The sequence below is a fragment of the Stegodyphus dumicola genome, chromosome 10 (assembly GCF_044657685.1).
Source record: "Stegodyphus dumicola isolate Sdum_Otavi_A_Nest chromosome 10, ASM4465768v1".
Taxonomy (NCBI): domain Eukaryota; kingdom Metazoa; phylum Arthropoda; class Arachnida; order Araneae; family Eresidae; genus Stegodyphus; species Stegodyphus dumicola.
Window position 1 is genome coordinate 69,197,900 of NC_140777.1, and position 18,764 is coordinate 69,216,663.

At 33.4% G+C, this 18,764-nt stretch overlaps 1 protein-coding gene across 1 annotated transcript in view; it reads left to right on the forward strand.

The window, feature by feature from the left end:
• Positions 1-18,764, forward strand: part of LOC118189550 (protein pangolin, isoforms A/H/I/S-like) — a 434,015-nt gene that overhangs the window by 380,348 nt on the left and 34,903 nt on the right. Inside the window, exon 6 of the mRNA XM_085825057.1 lies at positions 12,683-12,877. Within this exon, the coding sequence (XP_085681183.1) occupies positions 12,683-12,877 (195 nt within the window). The remainder of the gene's footprint in view (positions 1-12,682; positions 12,878-18,764) is intronic.

Consider the following 18,764-nt stretch of genomic DNA (forward strand, 5'->3'; position numbering starts at 1 on the left):
CATTCAAGAACAATATCACAAAATATTTAAAATCAGCATATTTTAAGAACTTCCGATAGACAATCTCGCATGCTGGAGATAAAAAGGTTTTTTTTTTCCCCGTAGGGTGTTGCCATTGCTCGCTTTGAAATCGTTGAGTCTCTTAATCGAAAATTCGTTAAAGTTTGGCAAAATAGGAAATGGATAATAAAACAAATTCGATTATTATTTAACTTCTTTAAATTATTTATTTAATTTCTTTAAATATAATACAAGGTGATAATATTTAGTGGCAACAATTTAAAAAGTGATTCGCCGTTTATAGTGAAACGCCGCAAAAGGCCGTTTTGAGACTTACAGTTCTTCTGGGCTATCATCCCTTTTTGCTAAAAATTGAAATAAATAACAAATGTAACGAAAGATATAACTTAGCTGTGCTAAATGTAAGAATATTCATACATGAACTCAAGATTTTTGATTAGGTCTTAGGAATGCATAGATAAAAATTTGCAAAAGAACATTCGGCAACTAATCTTGTCTCACCTTCATTCATCGCATCAACTGCAGTGATCTGGGTCTCTGTAAGCTATAGGAAAAGAAAGCATCGTGTTTAAAGCAACTAACTCGGTGTAAAATCCAAGGTCTCTAATCATATTCGCAAAGTTGTTCTTGAGTGGCCAAGGCTTGTTACAAAAATTTCTCTACTTGACCCTGTAAGCGTTGGGTTATCGAACTAATTTCGTTTAAAAACATGCTCCTTCTCGTATAATTGTCTCTGTGTTATATATGTTACCGTGAAAGACCGAAATTGGAGAATGTCGACGTTCACCGGAGAATGTCAACATTCACCAAATACGTCGGTGAAAGATCGAATATTTCTTTACATTCTTGTACATTCGGACCCTCACCGGTGTATATCGACAATCACAGATACGCTCTGGTGTAGGTTGAAAAGAGAGGAGTATATGTACACGCTGTCATTGCAAAAGGAAGTGTTCCACAAATAAATGCAGTTGTAAAAGCAAGGGACTCTTGTGCAATTCAAAGTGTCATAATAGTTAAAGTTGCTGCAATAAATAAGATTTGAATCACATAATTTAGTAAGTTTTTAACTTCTATTATTTTCCTTTCTCTTTTTGAATATACTGTGTGTGTTAAGTTCTTATGTTCTTATTTTAAGTCTCAAGTGCGTTTTTCGCGACTGAATTTCGGAGAAGAAAATATGATATTCTTATATGTTCAACATTCACCATTAGTACATGGTGAATGTCGACATTGACCGGTGTAAGTCAGAAATAAGAGTATTTGGAAAATATTTCGGACACACACCAAGCGACTATGTGAATGTTGACATTCACCGGTGAAAGTCGACATTCTCCAGATTTCGGTGTTTCACCGTAACATATATACAGGGTGTTTCTTGTTTATGAGTCTACGTCCAAGCCTTGTATTCTCAGATTCCTTAGGTAAGTAAAAGTTGTTTAATGCATAAAGTTACAGCGCAGTTTAAAATTCAGTGAAAAGCGTATCGATTGCATTTGACGAATCAGTTTTGGTGAATCACTACGAGCCAGTTTTCCTTCCGAAGTTATACACGAGGGCCTTCTTTCCCTTGTTCAGACAGTCCTAGTGTGTTTTGTGGTAATCCATTGAACCATAACCATGGAATCACTTAAGTTATTGTATTTGCTGATTTAAATGTGATGATTTTGCTGATTGTTTTTGTGGATTTCCACAAAGGAAGGAAAACTGGCTCGTAGTGATTCACCAAAACTGATTCGACAAATGCAATCGATACGCTTTTCACTGAATTTTAAACTGCGCTGTAACTTTATGCATTAAACAACTTTTACTTACCTAAGGAATCTGAGAATACAAGGCTTGGACGTAGACTCATAAACAAGAAACACCCTGTATATAATAAAGGTATAAAATGCCACTTAAGGAAAGTGTTATTTTATAGTCTTTTAGCAATCTACTTATATCCTTCATGCATGAATATTCTAGAGTGGGAGGTAAGTGATTTTTAGTCCAAAGGGATTTGAATCCCGAAGGACTATTAGTTTCGTTTTGGCATTTTGCGTCGGACTTATAAATGTCGGTTCACTTTTCAAACTGTTGCCACAAAATGTTAGAGTCCTGCATTATATTTGAAGAAATTAAATAATGAAAAATCTGCATAAATGTATGTATATTTCTCGTATTGTGATAAAACAACGGTACATAGAGTCATCGAATTTTGAATAACGTAATCCTCCAACGAATATGAGCATGTGGAAGACCAAATTTGAAATTTGAAATTTGTTTTATGATCGATTTCCTATTTTTTAAAACTTTGACGAATTTTTGATTAACAAACTCAAGGATTTCAAAGCGAGCAATGGCAACGTTGTGCAGAAAAAACATTTTTATCTCCAGCGCGTGAGTCTCTGTATCGGAAATTCTAAAGATATGCTCGTTTTAAAACTATTTTGCGATATTGTTGTTGCACTGGATCTTATGGTTTAAGTGCGAGGAACATGATATTTAATAAAGAAAGGTAACACACAAAATGTTAAAAAACGCCCCTTTGGACGTAATTTAAAATCTAAAACATTTCAGATTTTTTTTTTATTTTAATTTTTTCCCTTAATTTATTTAAATTTTTTTATTATATTTAGTATTTGCAAAATTTAATCAGCAACTTTCTTTTTATTATATTAAGTACCAACTTATAACTCTGAATTATATGTAGCATATGAATGCAAGTTGTCTTTGTTTTTGAAATACTGCTACTGTATGTACTGTCTGATTTTGTTAAAAAAATATGTACAGCCCTACCCTAGTAGTGGCGACTGCTAGATTCTGCTTGATCTCCTGCTGAGCAGGCACAGTTCTGTTTGGTATACACCTTAGGTCAGAAGGCTGCTCAGTGGTGATAAATAAATAAATAAATAAATAAAGTACCTATTTCTTGCCTTAAAATACTTGCCTAATCCTTGTATGCTTAACTGCTCCGGAACTGTGTCAATTCATGGAAGTATCGCGCGAGCTTAGATAGGTAAATCGGGCAATGCGGCAGCAAGATAAGAAACTTTTCCGAGAGACAAGTTTCTGCTAGTGCTAAATTAAACAGGAGGTTTCTAATCGTATTTTTTTTTTATCTGTTTCACATACTTCATCGTAATATTTTATGGTTGTGAGAAAACAAAAATTGCGCTGGCAACTCCGTTTCGCGTAGAATAGGAAGGAGATGAACCAATCAAAGGAAGGTTCTGCCTCTGTATAGAATATCTCTGGGAAGTCTTCATTTGTATTTCTGGGAGGAAAGTTTTTCTCGGAAATGCTTTTTTTATTGCGTTTCGCGTTGATAGGTCTGATAAGAGTTTTTCTGCTGCCAGAGTTGTAAAGATTTTCCACCCAAAGAACGCTTCCAGTGTTCGTCAAGTTATCGAATGCCTCGAAATGGCAGGAATGATCAGGATGATGATTTGATCATTCTAGGTGCCGTTATTTTTTCACAGTGCGAGGAACATACATATATTCATACAGATTCTTTATCATTTAATTTCTTTAAATATAATATAAGGCGATAATATTTGGTGGCAACAATTTGAAAAGTGATACAGCTCTTCTAGTGATTAGACGCAAAAGGACGTTTCGATACTAATAGCCCTTCTTTGGGCTGACAATTATAAATTTTAAACATAATGCAATCCTGTTATACAGTAGCTTTCAAATGCCATCTTTATATACCAACCAAACATCCGTTGTTAATTTGCGTAACGATTTTGCGCGTATTGTCAGTGCAACTACGCATGCGATGCAAATTTTACCTTTTGGCAAGCATAATGAAGGGTAAAATATACCCGCTTAATTTTATCCTCATCCGCTATGCAGTTTTTGGTGGTTTACTTTTTAGCCAATAAAACTTATGGATGCGACTTCATACATGTTCTTCCGCACCTTTTTCTAAAACTTTAGGCTCTAAAAGTATGGTTATTGGTCCATTTATTATGAACTCCGAGCGAGGATTCTTGTCTTGTAGAATTGAAGCGGTAAAATAGTAGGAATGAAGAGTAAAATATACCCGCTTAATTTTATCCTCATCCGCTATGCAGTTTTTGGTGGTTTAATTTTTAGCCAATAAAACTTATGGATGCTACTTCATACATGTTCTTCCGCACCTTTTTCTAAAACTTTAGGCTCCAAAAGTATGGTTATTGGTCCATTTATTATGAACTCCGAGCGAGGATTCTTGTCTTGTAGAATTGAAGCGGTAAAAAGGTAGGAATGAAGAGTAAAATATACCCGCTTAATTTTATCCTCATCCGCTGTGCAGTTTTTGGTGGTTTACTTTTCAGGCAATAAAACTTATGGATGCGACTTGATACATGTTCTTCCGCACCTTTTTCTAAAATTTTAGGCTCTAAAAGTATGGTTATTGGCCCACTTATTATGAACTCCGAGCGAGGATTCTTGTCTTGTAGAATTTCTTGAGGAGATACCTTGCGTATACATTAAAATTAGTTATTGAACCGAAGTTGCTTTTTACATTTTTATTTTGCATTTAAAACATTTAATACATATATATTTTTTAAGATATCAAATGTTCAAATCTTTAAAGTATTGCTCTCTGTTATTAGTGTTTACGCGCAATGTAATGGCAATTAAAAAAATGAACGCAATTATTTCTGTATTAATTTTCTTTTATGTTAGATATAGTTGTATATTTATTTTGCAACAATTTTAGATGCTAATTAGACACTGTAGCTTATCGAAATTTCGCTTAATTTATTGCATATTGATTGCATCGTATGCTCATAAATACAGTTGTTATTACAATCTTGCAAAAATTAATTCCATCACTTTCATAATACATTACTAAGTTAAATATTTTTAATAATAAAATTTAAATTGCATGTTTCAAACTGCGGTTTTCTTGATAATGAAAAATTAAGTCATACTACTCTCCCACTTTGAGCAAAATTTCAGACTCCTCTCTGTCAAAGTCTATTTGTTTATAAGTATAATAATTTGAGACGGAAAGTTTGACGTTTAATTGCATATTTATCATTGACTTAGGTACATTGTTTCACTAGGCAAAACGTGTTCGATTTCATATGTATGATTATTTTAAGTTGCAAGTGTTTGGCTATTTAAAGCAGGGGTCTCCAAACTTTCCAGCCTTAGGGCCATACTGATTACTCCAGTAAGTTCCGAGGGCCAAAACCATATTATCATTGTTGCCGGTGGTAAAAAGTGAAATAGTCCACTGATGAATAAAAAAGTCCGAAAAAGTACGCAACGTTTAAAAAAGGCTGCAAATCGGACTAAAGTCCGCAAAACGGCAGCACTGCATATTATTAATTTTCCTGTCATTATCTGTAATTTCTAGATTAGTCGTAGAGTACGAGCCATGAGGAGTAACGTGACACGACATCTGGTGGACACAAGCGGAAATAGGTAGTACCTTCCATCCCTAACAGATGGCGCTAATAGCACGTACAGAAGTCAGTTCCTATGACACTGTTGTGGAATAATATAGTGCATACCTCCTTAAAACGTGTTTGTGCGTGTTTAAGACATCTTTGTAACAGTATTTTGATTTGAATTGTTGCTTTTGTGTGTGATTTAGTAGTATGGAAAAGAAGCGAAAAATTGATAGTGAATGCAGAAAATTCAAAGATCAGTGGAACATTCAGTATTTCGTAATTGAGTCCAGTAACAAGGCGCTATGTTTGATTTGCAATGAAAGCATAGCCGTTCTCAAAGAACGTCATTATGAAACAAAACATTTTCGAATGTTACATTTTCGAATGTTTCATAATGACGTTAAACGTCATTATGAAACAAAACATTTTCGAAATTACTCAAAATATACAGGGAGTTTGCGGACAGAAAAATTCGAAGCTATGAAACGCGGATTGAAATCGCAGCAATCTTCATTTACAAAACTCAAAACTGAACAAGAGGCTGCAACTTGTGCCAGCTTTCGTGTGGCTCTTGAAATGGCAAAACGTGGGAAACCATTCACCGATGGAGAAATGATCAAAGAATGCATAATTGCAGTAGCCGAAGAAATATGCCCTGAAAAGGTAAATTTATTAAAAACTGTCAGTATGTCAGCAAACACTGTGGCTCGAAGGGTAGAAAACATTGCTGAAAATATATCCTCTCAACTGTTCGACAAAAATGGACATGTTGAGTGGTTTTCTTTGGCCTTGGATGAGTCAACGGATGTGTCAGATACTGCTCAGGTGTTGATTTATATTCGAGGAGTAGATAAAAGCTATGAAGTGCATGAAGAACTTCTTGATATGTATAGTATTCATGGCACAACTACTGGTACAGATATTTTTAAAGGAGTTGAAATGGCCATTAATCAAAAGAACCTTCGATGGAAAAACTTGAAATGTATTACAACTGATGGAGGCAAAAACATGAGTGGGAAAGATAAAGGAGTGGTCGCTCTTGTGTCAAAGGCTGTAGAAAATGATGGTGGTTCAAAACCATTAGTCTTACATTGTATCATTCATCAACAGTCCTTGTGCGGAAAATGTTTGGATATGTCTGAAGTTCTGAAACCAGTCATATCAACTGTTAATTTAATAGATCTTTTGGGCTGAATCACCGACAATTTATTGAAGAGATTGGAGAAAATTACTTACCTTATCATACTGCCGTACGTTGGCTTAGTTGTGGGAAAGTTCTTCAGCGCTTTTTTTAATTTCGAGCAGTGATCGAAATTTTTTTGAATGAAAAGCATCGCCCTCTTACTGAATTACAAAACAACGCATGGCTGTGGAAGTTAGCATTCTATGTTGATTTGACAAAACATGTGAACGAACTGAATTTGAGATTGCAAGGAGAAAACCAGCATCTTCCTGATTTATACACTAATATCAAATCATTCCAGAAGAAATTGATACTGTTTCAATCACAACTACGAAGTAAATGTTTTTCACATTTTAAAATATGTGAAATATTCAGCTACACCACTGAGAGTACAAACTTTGAGTGCTTTGAAAATAAATTTTGATACTCGTTTCTCGGACTTTGATGCCATTGCGAATCAAATTAAGATTTTTCAGAATCCTTTTGATACTGACATTGAAACCCTAGCCCCGGAACTTCAAATGGAAATGATTGATCTACAGTGCATTGATATAATTAAGAACAAATATCAAAACTCATCTTTGTTGGAATTTTATAAGAGTCTTCCACTGACACAATTTGATAATTTGCATAAATTTGCTCGTGGGCTGTTTTCTGTTTTTGGTACTACTTATTTGTGTGAGAAGACCTTCTCCAAAATGAAGTACACAAAAAATGTTTACAGATCTAAATTAACTGATGAGCATCTTAAATCTATTTTAATAATTGGTACAAGTAAAATTAGTCCACAGCTACAAACTATTGTCAGTGGAAAATCTCAGTTACATAAATCTCATTAGTATTTCATATGTCATTATGCTTGTTATAAGTTATGTTTTTATTTAAAATGTATAAAATGTTAGTTGGATTCATTTCAATAATTTGTTAGTTATTATGTACTGAAGTTAAATTTTCTGCATATTATACATGTCTTTACTCATTACAATTCTGTGTTTCTTTATCCAACTTATCACAAAAACAATAACAATAAGCCTACAACAATGTTATGAGTAGTTAGCCCATGACCATATCAATGTAGATGTCATATTAATAATTATTCAACATAAAATTAGAATACTTCAGTAAACTAAATTTAATTTGCTATAAAAAATATGTTCTCTAAAAGGAGTTTTCAAGTATGCTAGCTCTCCGCGGGCCGGACAAAATCTGTCCGCGGGCCGGATGTGGCCCACGGGCCGTAGTTTGGAGACCCCTGATTTAAAGCATCAACAACATTGCACTAAACTTATAGTAAAATTTAATTATGTTAATATTTCTGAAATCTTCGTTCTCCAGAAACTGCTGGCAGAAGTGATTTAAAGCAATAGAAAGGGACGAACACGGCAAATCAAGCCATTAAAAGAAAAAAAAAAAAAGAAAAAAAAAAAGGGGGAATAAAATTTGGGCAGTAAATAACACTAGAAATGTCATGTGCTGCCATCTATACAAAAATATTGACGCAATGAAATACTACACGACTGAAGTTTTCTATTTCCTGTGCTGCCATCTATAGCTCAAATCGAAAAATAAAAGTAAATTCTCTTAGAAACTGTTGCAAGTGTTTCCATCTAGTGGGAAAATGAACAAACTAAGTTCTAAAAGTTAAATTTCGAAGAAAATATTTTCATTAAAATTTCCTTCGTTAATGCTTTTTTCTGTTACGTAAAATCCGCAAATTCGTGAATTTTTTCTTAATTTATTTTTGATAAAATAGAATTATTCATTCGTTCCTATAAACTTTTAATATTTATTTGCTTAGTTATTTAAATTAAATTTACTGCATTAGTTTGAAAATGATGCAATGATGTAATAAAAAAAATCGAAAAAGTCAGTTGTGGAGATTAAAATAAGCAAATTGTTTAATGTTTCAAGCGATGTAACGGAAACAGAAACTTTATCTAGGAGCAATGTAATGCACTGAATTTACTGAAACATATCACAAGTTTATATATATATATATACATTACCCGTTTGGTTTGCATATGCATACATACATAGATACATAACATAATTCTGAAAATAAAACACGCGTTACTAATTGAAAGAAAGATATCCGAAATACCAAAGATGCAAACATTGGTTTCATAATAAGAGAAGGTAACTATAAATCCTAACATTTTGGGTCTGATTATGTCAACCGAAGTGTGTTTTGTCTCAGCGATTAGACTGTGGCGGATTAGATAAAAAGTTATGGAATGTTGCGAGGAGTAATGGTAATTGTTAAGTGGAAGGAAGAGACTTTTGCTTCCCGGAAAAAGTGAAAGGCAAAAAGATAGGTTAAGATTTCTCTTGTAGACATTAAAACTGAAAATGCTGTCAAAGATGGCAGTTGTACTTTTTGAGCTCAGCTAGATATCAAAACACCCATGTTCAGAGCTTCAAATGATAGTAGACCTATTTCAAACCAGATTTATGTTATTTTCCCTTGGGTACTAACTAATAATTTTGTAAGCGTTGTAGTAGAACTTCTTTCACGCATATTTTCAAGCAATGGGATGCGTCAATTTGTTGCTTTTATATAATTAAATATGCCATTTTTATTTTCTTTCTATGATTTATGAAATTACAGTTTTGATTATTTGTATTGAAATATGTGAAGGGCAATTCTTTTTTTTTCAAAAATTTTCCTTAATCAATATAACATTCAAATTATTTCGTGTGTATTAATAAGACAGGTCTGCGGGATTAAGACTAAAAAGGAAATACAATGTATTTGCTCTTTAATTTCTATTTAGATAGCAATTTTATTACTTGTTGGCTCTTTATCCTGCTTCATACGAGCAATGCCAGTGAAGGTAAGATAACAGAATCAAAACTAAAGTATACTTGGAATAACTGGATTTTCGTTGTTATTCATTGATTATTGAAAGTTTAAAGTTTCCACATTTCTACCAAACATTTGTAGTAATTAAATCAATAATTTTAGCAGTTTGTTTTGTTTATTTGTTGTTTAGATACTGTTATATTTGAATACTAATCCTGTTGCTCCGTACCGATGTGCGGCATTTATTATCAATATTAGAACTTCATGGACATTTTTAGTGGTGTCGTCTCTTCAATTTGTCTGTCATTCCTTAGAAACAGGATTGAAATTCAAAGACTCGATGGTTATGTCTTAAACGCACTCATTACATATCCCCCCCCCAAAAAAAAACCTAGTCCATTCATCAATTACGTGATTTTAACCTTCTGTGAACAGTGAACCCGCTTTAAGAACTTCAGTTGATTTAGTCTACGGTTCCAACTGATTTTAGCCTTCTTTGAACGTGATCACTCGTGTATATATGTTGTAACTTTATCTGCTTACATGTGATTTATCTTCTCTACATATAATAAAAGAATGAGTCTGTCTGTGTGTGTGTCTGTGTGTCTTTCGTTTGGCTAATAGACCCGCGGCTACGAAATTTGGTACATAGGTGCATCTAGACAAGAGCCAGTGCACCTCGAAGCAATTTTTTCGAAATTCGAATTCGAATTTTTTTAATTTTTTTATTTTATGTTTTGTGACGAAATCGCATCATTTTGAGACATAATGGGCTATAGGAAAGCGAGATTTTACTCTACACACTCCATTTTCACATCGTCATGAAACGTAGGCACTCAGCTTTTTTACGAACTTAAAATAAATTTTATGTTTCAATAAATCGATTAAATACGAATTTATTTAACGAAGGGAGCTTAACACGTTTTCAACGGGATTTTTTCTAAAAAAGTTTATTTTTAAAAATGTACAGCTTATTTTCTTTGATTTTTGGACACGTTAAACTTTCATCCTTGCGACTGCTTTTACAAAAGGAATTTTGGAAAAATGATAATATTTTGTATTTAAAAATTTTTTTTTTAAATGAAGCTTCCGAGTACACTTCTCACATCTTTAAAAATGTGTTTTTCGCAACAATTTTCCCGCCTTATTTTTGCTGATAGATTTTTGATGAAATCGCATCATTTTGAATAGTTTCATTTTTTTAGAAATATGGGTTTGACAACAATTTTTCATCGTATTTCTTATGTCACTGTTTTTAAGAGATTGGCATATTTCATTGTCATTTATATATATATATATATATATGATACATTTTTATTGATTTTTTTTGATAAAGTTGTTCTACAAAATAAAATTCTGCGCGGAATTTTATATTTTTTGAGTTGCTTTCATGTTATTTTTTTCTTATTTCACTGTTTGTAAGATATTGAAAAGTTTTGCATGATTTTTTTTCTTCAACGTAAAGTTGGTTAATTTTTTAATTAGGTTAATTAATATTTGTATTAAGGGATATAACTTATTTCATTGTAATTTTTTTATCTTGAAAACGTAAGATAAAATATCATTAATTATACTTTGCTTTTCACAATTTTTTGTTTTTTGTATTCTTTTATGTTACTTATTGCTCATTCCACTGTTTTTAAGACATTGAAAAGTTTTGAGTGATTTTTTTTTTAGGACGCAAAGTTCTCAACCTCCTTTATACCACCTGAGTTCTTAAGATTTTGCAAAGGGAAGTTGGTTAATTTATTTATTAGGATAATTAATATTTGTATTAAAGGATATTGCTTATTTCATTGTAATTTTGTTATACGTAATAACTTTTTTTTTGTACGAAGTTGTTCTGCAGAGTAAAATTCTACGAAGTTTTTAAATTTAACATTTGGTGTTCCCTTCAGCCATTTTTCCGGTACATTTAAAAGCCAGACGAAGGCTGGCAGCGAAGCTGCTAGTATGTTTATAAATGCTTTATGTATTAATGAAAAATATTTGTGTGTTGTTGTCGTGACTTCAGAACAAACCCACGAAATTCATTAATTCATTAAATTCCACGAAATTCATCATGGAAGGACAGCAAGATTGCACCTGTCATCGGCAAAGCCTTCAGCACCGTACAGGTGACAGTAAAACTTTGCTCAGTCCCCCCCTCCAATTTTGGAGGAGAGCACGCCGGGGGGGGGACAAGTCCGAGGGTCTCCCACCCCTATTTTCCTACCGCTAACATGTCGAAAGGACTTTCGGCTCGCCACATATTTAGTGTCCACTGCCGCACATATGCTATACATTTACAAACATCCATGGCTTCTTCGGAACTCGAACCTGGGTCCTTCGTTATCACACTGTATCGTCTGGGCTTAGTAATAGGCCTCCTCTAATCACTGTATCGTCTGAGCGGCTTTAAAAATACTTAAATGGTTGTATTTCTTTACACGTTATATGCAGCTTTATGTGAGTTATGTGTTTATTTGTGTTTCATTCAATTTTATGCATATTATGTATTTGTAAATGTTGATGTACCTATAAATATATATAAAACTTCTGTTCAAATGTATGTATTATCGAGCTATTGTCCCGTTAAGTATTACGTAATTAAATCAACACCCTTTGTTTGGGTGTTAATATTTTAAATGAATTCCCGACGATGCATCTCGTAGCCTCAACGAAGGTGTTGGTGTTGGTGTATTTAATTATGGCAAAGCACACGAGGGCTATCTGCCTAAAGGGAGGGATGCCTTTCGTGGAGGACTTTCTAAGGGAAACTGACTCGTATACACGTTACACATGGGGAAAACCACGAAAACGCCCATGCAGCCAGCCCGTTCGCGGGATTCGAACCTCAGACCGAACTACCAGTGTTCAGCGTCTTTACCGCTCGGCCGCTGGTGGGCCCTGTAGCCTCAACGAAGGTATCGGCTCTTCGAATAACGGTGCATGCGGGATAAGTATCTGTTTATTATTGTAAGATGCCAGGCACGCCCGTTCTTCGTCATTAGTGGCCCGTGAACGTGATCGTCCTAGAAGTCTGATGTTTAATACTAAATGCTGATACTTCATAGAGATATTCCTCGCTTTTAGAGGCGATCATTTCGTACATGAGTCTCCAGGAAAGGGCAAATTTACGTCTTCGTATATTGTAGAGTAACAAATAACTAAACAGCATAATAGAAAGCAAAGAATTATATGGTAAATTATGAAATTTGTAAGGTATTTACATAAAGATTGTAATAGAAAATTATCTTCTCCATTTTAATTGTTGAGTGTAGGTTAATGTGGAAACGTTAATCACTTTTATTTTATTTCCAGGCACACGCCGGCTCTGTATCCGACGACTTCGGCTGGTTTCCGAAGCGCATATACGGCCGCTCTTCCGGTGACTTCGGCCAGTTTGCCCAGGTTTAGCCCGCCCACTCTTCTTTCACCTTATCCGGGCATTTCCCATCCGGCCCTAATCACAACGGGACCGAAACAAGAGCTTCCTCTGCACCACTCCAACCATAGGTAATTTCAAACATTTTCACGCGACAACTAATTTAATTTCGTATGATACTTTCACTTTCTAATATAGAATAGAAAAGCTAGAGTGAATCAGAATGGTAAGTTGAATTCATTAATTGTGAGAAGTTTGTGCTTTGGTTGTATTTATTTCATAAGGAAACCTCATAAAAATTGTTATGTACATTGTAAATAATTTAGAAAACGTTAATATGCTCTTTAAGGGACGTAGTATACATACTAATTTTATCGGGGTGTACAATTTTCTCAACTATTTTTATGAATTTTAGGGGTTTTTTTTTTCCTATGATTTCATGAATGGTACATATTTTCGTGACTTTCAAATAAATCCACGGATTTTAGAATTTTATTCATTTAATTTTTATACTAGTTAAATGAATTAATTAACCACGCAATATTTTCAATTCACTTTTTTCTTCTTGCCCTCCTCGTCATGCTAAACATTGGTTCGTATCACATTAAATTCGAAAATAAACGAAGCTAGTTACATAAGAAGTGTGTTATATGTTGCTATCTATTAATATCTTTTGAGGGTTAGTTAATAGGAAAAAAGCATTTGAAATCAAAATCTTAACCATAAACTTCTTGCTATTGCCATCTATTGAATAAGTTTGGAAATGAATTCATCACCTAAGCATATATTTAATGCAGGGAGTTTGATTTCTCTACTGTTTTTAATGAACTCTCATTTTAACAATTTAATCATTTAGCAGTCTGATCCGTGCGTAAAGATAAGAATGTTCAAGTTTATACACTGCGACAAAAAAAAAAAAAAAAAAAAAAAAAAAAAAGGGGGGGGGGCAGTTCTATATCTCACGTTCTAGTGCGCCGATTGACGAAATTCAAATTGCGTTTTTCATCACTCGAAAGCGTGACTTAGGATATGTATTAAATTTATATATAGCATTATTCTAACATAAGTATTTTGACAAAAAATCCGACTTTTTCTGAAATAACATACCAATTTTTTTTTCACATTTCAACTCTACGACTCAAATTATGGCTAGATATTAATTTTTGTAAATTTTGGTGAGAAATTTATGGAAAAATTTTAAAATTTACCTAGGTGCATTTTTCTCAATTTGCGCCAAGAACAATTTACTTGGCGAACTCCTTAATTTATAGAACCTATTTTCCTTTGTCCTTTTTTCTTTGTGCACGAGAAGGGGAAAAAGTCATCGTTCATACTTTCAAATAATTTTATCAAAGTGCTTAAACAACATTTTCGTTATTATCGCTTATAATAAATACGTCAAATTTCAAAACCTGCCAAAATGTAAATTCACGTGTATCTTAGGAAATTTTGAATAAAAGACTAATTTTTTGCACGTATCCTTAGAAATACATCCATTTCAAGATGATGCCAAAACCTTTATAGGTTATAATTCAAAACTTTTTTCGAAAAATTTATGAAAATTATTTAAAAATACAAATTTTAAAAACGAATCATACAAAATTGGCGAATTTTATTTGGATTGAACCTAAATTTCGAAATATGAAAGGAAAAATAAAATAACTTTAATTAAAATAGAGATACTAATTCAGAAGTCAAACAACAAAAATCAGCGTTAATTTACAAAATTTTCACAGGACTAGTTTCGATGGTTTTACCGAACCATCATCTTCAGCTGCAAAACCGCAAATGAACAAGATAGGAAATAATGTTTAGATAAGATAAGAAAGCCTGGACAAGAATAAGCAAGTGGCGCCATCTGTTGGCGAAACCAGAACTAAAACATAATTTCTCTAAAAGCCGAAGGCAAATTTGGATTGGAATTAGGATCGTTAACTAGAACAGAAAGATTTTTATGAATGTGAAATGCCTCTAGAAAATCCAGTTCTCCAATGGAAGATGTTTTTTGAATAATTTTGGCAGCAGAAAAATTGAAAGTGTGATTTTCGGACCAACAATGTTGAGCAACAGAAGACTTCTGTGTTTCCTTTTTTCTAACATATGCCTCATGTTCTTTGACGCGAAATTTTAAGGCTCTCTTAGTTTGGCCAATGTAAATTAAACCGCACTGGCAAGGAATCCTATAAATACCCCAGGAATTCATATCCGGAATGGGGTCCTTGAGTATAGAAGTTGGAATTTTATTGATGGGAGAGTAAAAAACCCGAAAGTTAAATTTCTGCAAAATATGTGCAACTTTATAGCTAATTGATGGAAAGAAGGGAATGACAACAGAATTTTTATAATCTCCTAAAATAAGAGTGTGGCTTTTAGTGTGTTGAGATGAGAATTTTTTAACTGCTTGATTAATAATGTTGGGTGAAAAGCCCCTGTCAATAGCTATTGCTTTTAAATAATTTAGTTCTTAATCAAGGGCTAGTTTGGAGGAACAAACTTGAAGAGCACGGAAAACATAGGAATAAAATGAAGCTAACTTTTGTTTAGTCGGATGACATGATTTAAAGTGTGGTGGAAGGCAAACCGATGAAGGTTTACGGTAAACTGTAGTACTGAAGTTGGATGTGTTACGTGTGACCAGAATGTCGAGAAACGGAAGAGAATTGCAAGTCTCAAGTTCAAAAGTGAACTGAATAGCAGGATCAATAGAATTCATTGTTGAAAGAACTCTATTTAAATCATCTTTATTACCTTCAAACAGGGTAAAAGTATCGTCTACGTAGCGGAACCATGCCGGGAAGTTTAAAGTTTCAAACAATTTTGATTCATAATAATGCATGTAGATATCAGCCAGGATGGGACTGAGGGGGCTTCCCATGGCTAATCCCTCAGTTTGCTTGTAATATTTATTTTGGAAAACAAAATGTGTTTGTTTCAAACAGAGTTGAGTGAGAGAAATTAGCTCATCAATTTCGATGCAAGAGAAATGAAATTCGCGAAGTCTGGTTTCTAGACATCTTAATGCACCCTCCACTGGGACATTGGTGAATAATGATTTTACATCAAAAGAAACCATGAGTAAATTACGAGGAGAAATGTTTTTAACCTTTTTTACAAACTCTATTGAATTTTTTATGGTGTAAATGTTATTGTCTAATAGAGTGGAAAATCTAGAAACTAAATATTTAGCTAATGGATACGAGGCAGTACCTAAATTTGATACAATAGGGCGGAAAGGAATACCACTTTTATGAATTTTGGGAAGAGCATATAATCTGGCACAATTCGCAACAGATGGGATAAGCGAATGTTTTAAGTTGCTTGAAATGATTTGCGAAGATTTGATCGCAGTTTTTATTTTGGATAAGTCCGAAGGTGAAGGATCTTTAGGGATCGGATTATATGGTCCTTCGTTTAAGAGTTTAGTGACACCATGGATGTAAGTGTTCTTATCCATGACGACTATCTGGCCACCTTTGTCGGCCTTTGAAATGACAATATCCGGGTTAGAATGAATCTCGCGCATTGTAGCTCTTTCTCTCGCAGTTAGATTTGGTTTCAAAGGTTTATTATTGAATTTCTCATTATGAGCGATAAGATGCCTAATCATCACCCAACATTATTAATCAAGCAGTCACCCAACATTATTAATCAACATTATTAATCACCTTCACCCAACATTATTAATCAAGCAATAATAGCTTTCACCCAACATTATTAATCAAGCAGTTAAAAAATTCTCATCTCAACACACTAAAAGCCACACTCTTATTTTAGGAGATTATAAAAATTCTGTTGTCATTCCCTTCTTTCCATCAATTAGCTATAAAGTTGCACATATTTTGCAGAAATTTAACTTTCGGGTTTTTTACTCTCCCATCAATAAAATTCCAACTTCTATACTCAAGGACCCCATTCCGGATATGAATTCCTGGGGTATTTATAGGATTCCTTGCCAGTGCGGTTTAATTTACATTGGCCAAACTAAGAGAGCCTTAAAATTTCGCGTCAAAGAACATGAGGCATATGTTAGAAAAAAGGAAACACAGAAGTCTTCTGTTGCTCAACATTGTTGGTCCGAAAATCACACTTTCAATTTTTCTGCTGCCAAAATTATTCAAAAAACATCTTCCATTGGAGAACTGGATTTTCTAGAGGCATTTCACATTCATAAAAATCTTTCTGTTCTAGTTAACGATCCTAATTCCAATCCAAATTTGCCTTCGGCTTTTAGAGAAATTATGTTTTAGTTCTGGTTTCGCCAACAGATGGCGCCACTTGCTTATTCTTGTCCAGGCTTTCTTATCTTATCTAAACATTATTTCCTATCTTGTTCATTTGCGGTTTTGCAGCTGAAGATGATGGTTCGGTAAAACCATCGAAACTAGTCCTGTGAAAATTTTGTAAATTAACGCTGATTTTTGTTGTTTGACTTCTGAATTAGTATTTATTCGGCGTGTTATTGTGTCTTAATTAAAATAGAGATATTAATAGATATGTATCAAATTCAATTAACATTAAGGAGATACAATTTTGAGAGCTATTTTTTTAAAAAACTACTCGTGCGATTTTTTTCAAAACTTGGCAGTTTGGCATAATTTGAGTAGTAGAATCGAAATATGGAAAAAAATTGACATGTCATTTCAGGAAAAGTCCGATTTTGTGTCAAAATACCTATATTAGATCATTGGTATATATAAATCTAATACATATTCTAAGTCACACTTTCGAGACATGGAAAACGCAGGCTAAATCTCGTCAATCGACCCAATAGAACGAGAAATATAGAACTGTCCTCCCCCCCCTTTTTTGGGGGGAAGCGCAGTGTGCTTGTACGTCAGGGGTTCTCTACCAGGGCAAATTTCATAGTTTCAAAGGGATGTGGTTAGCCTTTGTTTACCTGTTAAGTAGCATTTAGCTTTAGTTTATGAATATAAAAACCTATTTTTATTCCAGTTTTGGTATTTATCAACATTTTCTGTACTTTTTCTTGTTTAATCTATTAAACATATTAAAAAATAGTATAAATTCAAATAAATATATATGTATTTTTCGTGTGTCAGAAAGAAGGGGAGAATGATCATTCTTTCAGTGGTAAAAGGGGTGCACGGGGCAAAAAAAAAGTATAGAACTCCTGTTGCAGTGGATGTAAGGAACGTCGTCAAAATATAGTAGTCGTCAAAGTATAGTCAAAAGTGTACTGACTATCCTACGAATATAGGATAGTCAGTACACTTTTGGAGAAAAAATTGTTTTTAATATCAAGAGTTTATTTACTAGTAAATTAATTTTAACTTATGAAAACTGAGACTTCATAGGCAAAATTTTAACTTTACTGTGTGGGCTCCATCTTAATCTTCATTTCATTATGCTTGTTTACGTTAGATGGTAAGTCATAGTTTGATTCTCTTGTATATAGTTCTTCATTTTGATTTTGCTCATTTTACTTAACATGCAAAACATTGCGATGACACCCGTTATCACAGTGCTACATGATTATGATAAATCGGCATTATTTTTGTTTTAGACTGATTCACTATCATTAAGATACAATAACACGCCGAACAAATATTAATTTAGAAGTCAAACAACAAAAATCTGCGTTATATTTCCAAATTTTTACTGAACTAGTTTCGATGGTTTTACCGAACCATCATCCTCAGCTGAAAAAGCGCAAATGAACGAGATAAGATATAATGATTAGATAAGATAAGATAAGAAAGCCTGGACAGGAGACAAACCTGGACAGGATTCACTATCATTTAAAAATCATATTAAAAACTGAACTTTTCTCGTCTTAACCAAATGAAACAATTAAAATTTTATTTTTGTTAATTAATTAATTAATTTTTATAGGTGTGTGAGTGCGTGTGTGAAGTATTATAATGTAGCATCAACTATCATTTGCTGAAGCAGCTGTAGAAAGAATATGTACCTAATGAAAGCAAAAAACTAAATCTTAAACACACTTTAGTGTTCATTACAATATTTATTACTTGTTAAGTTTTAGATGATTTTACG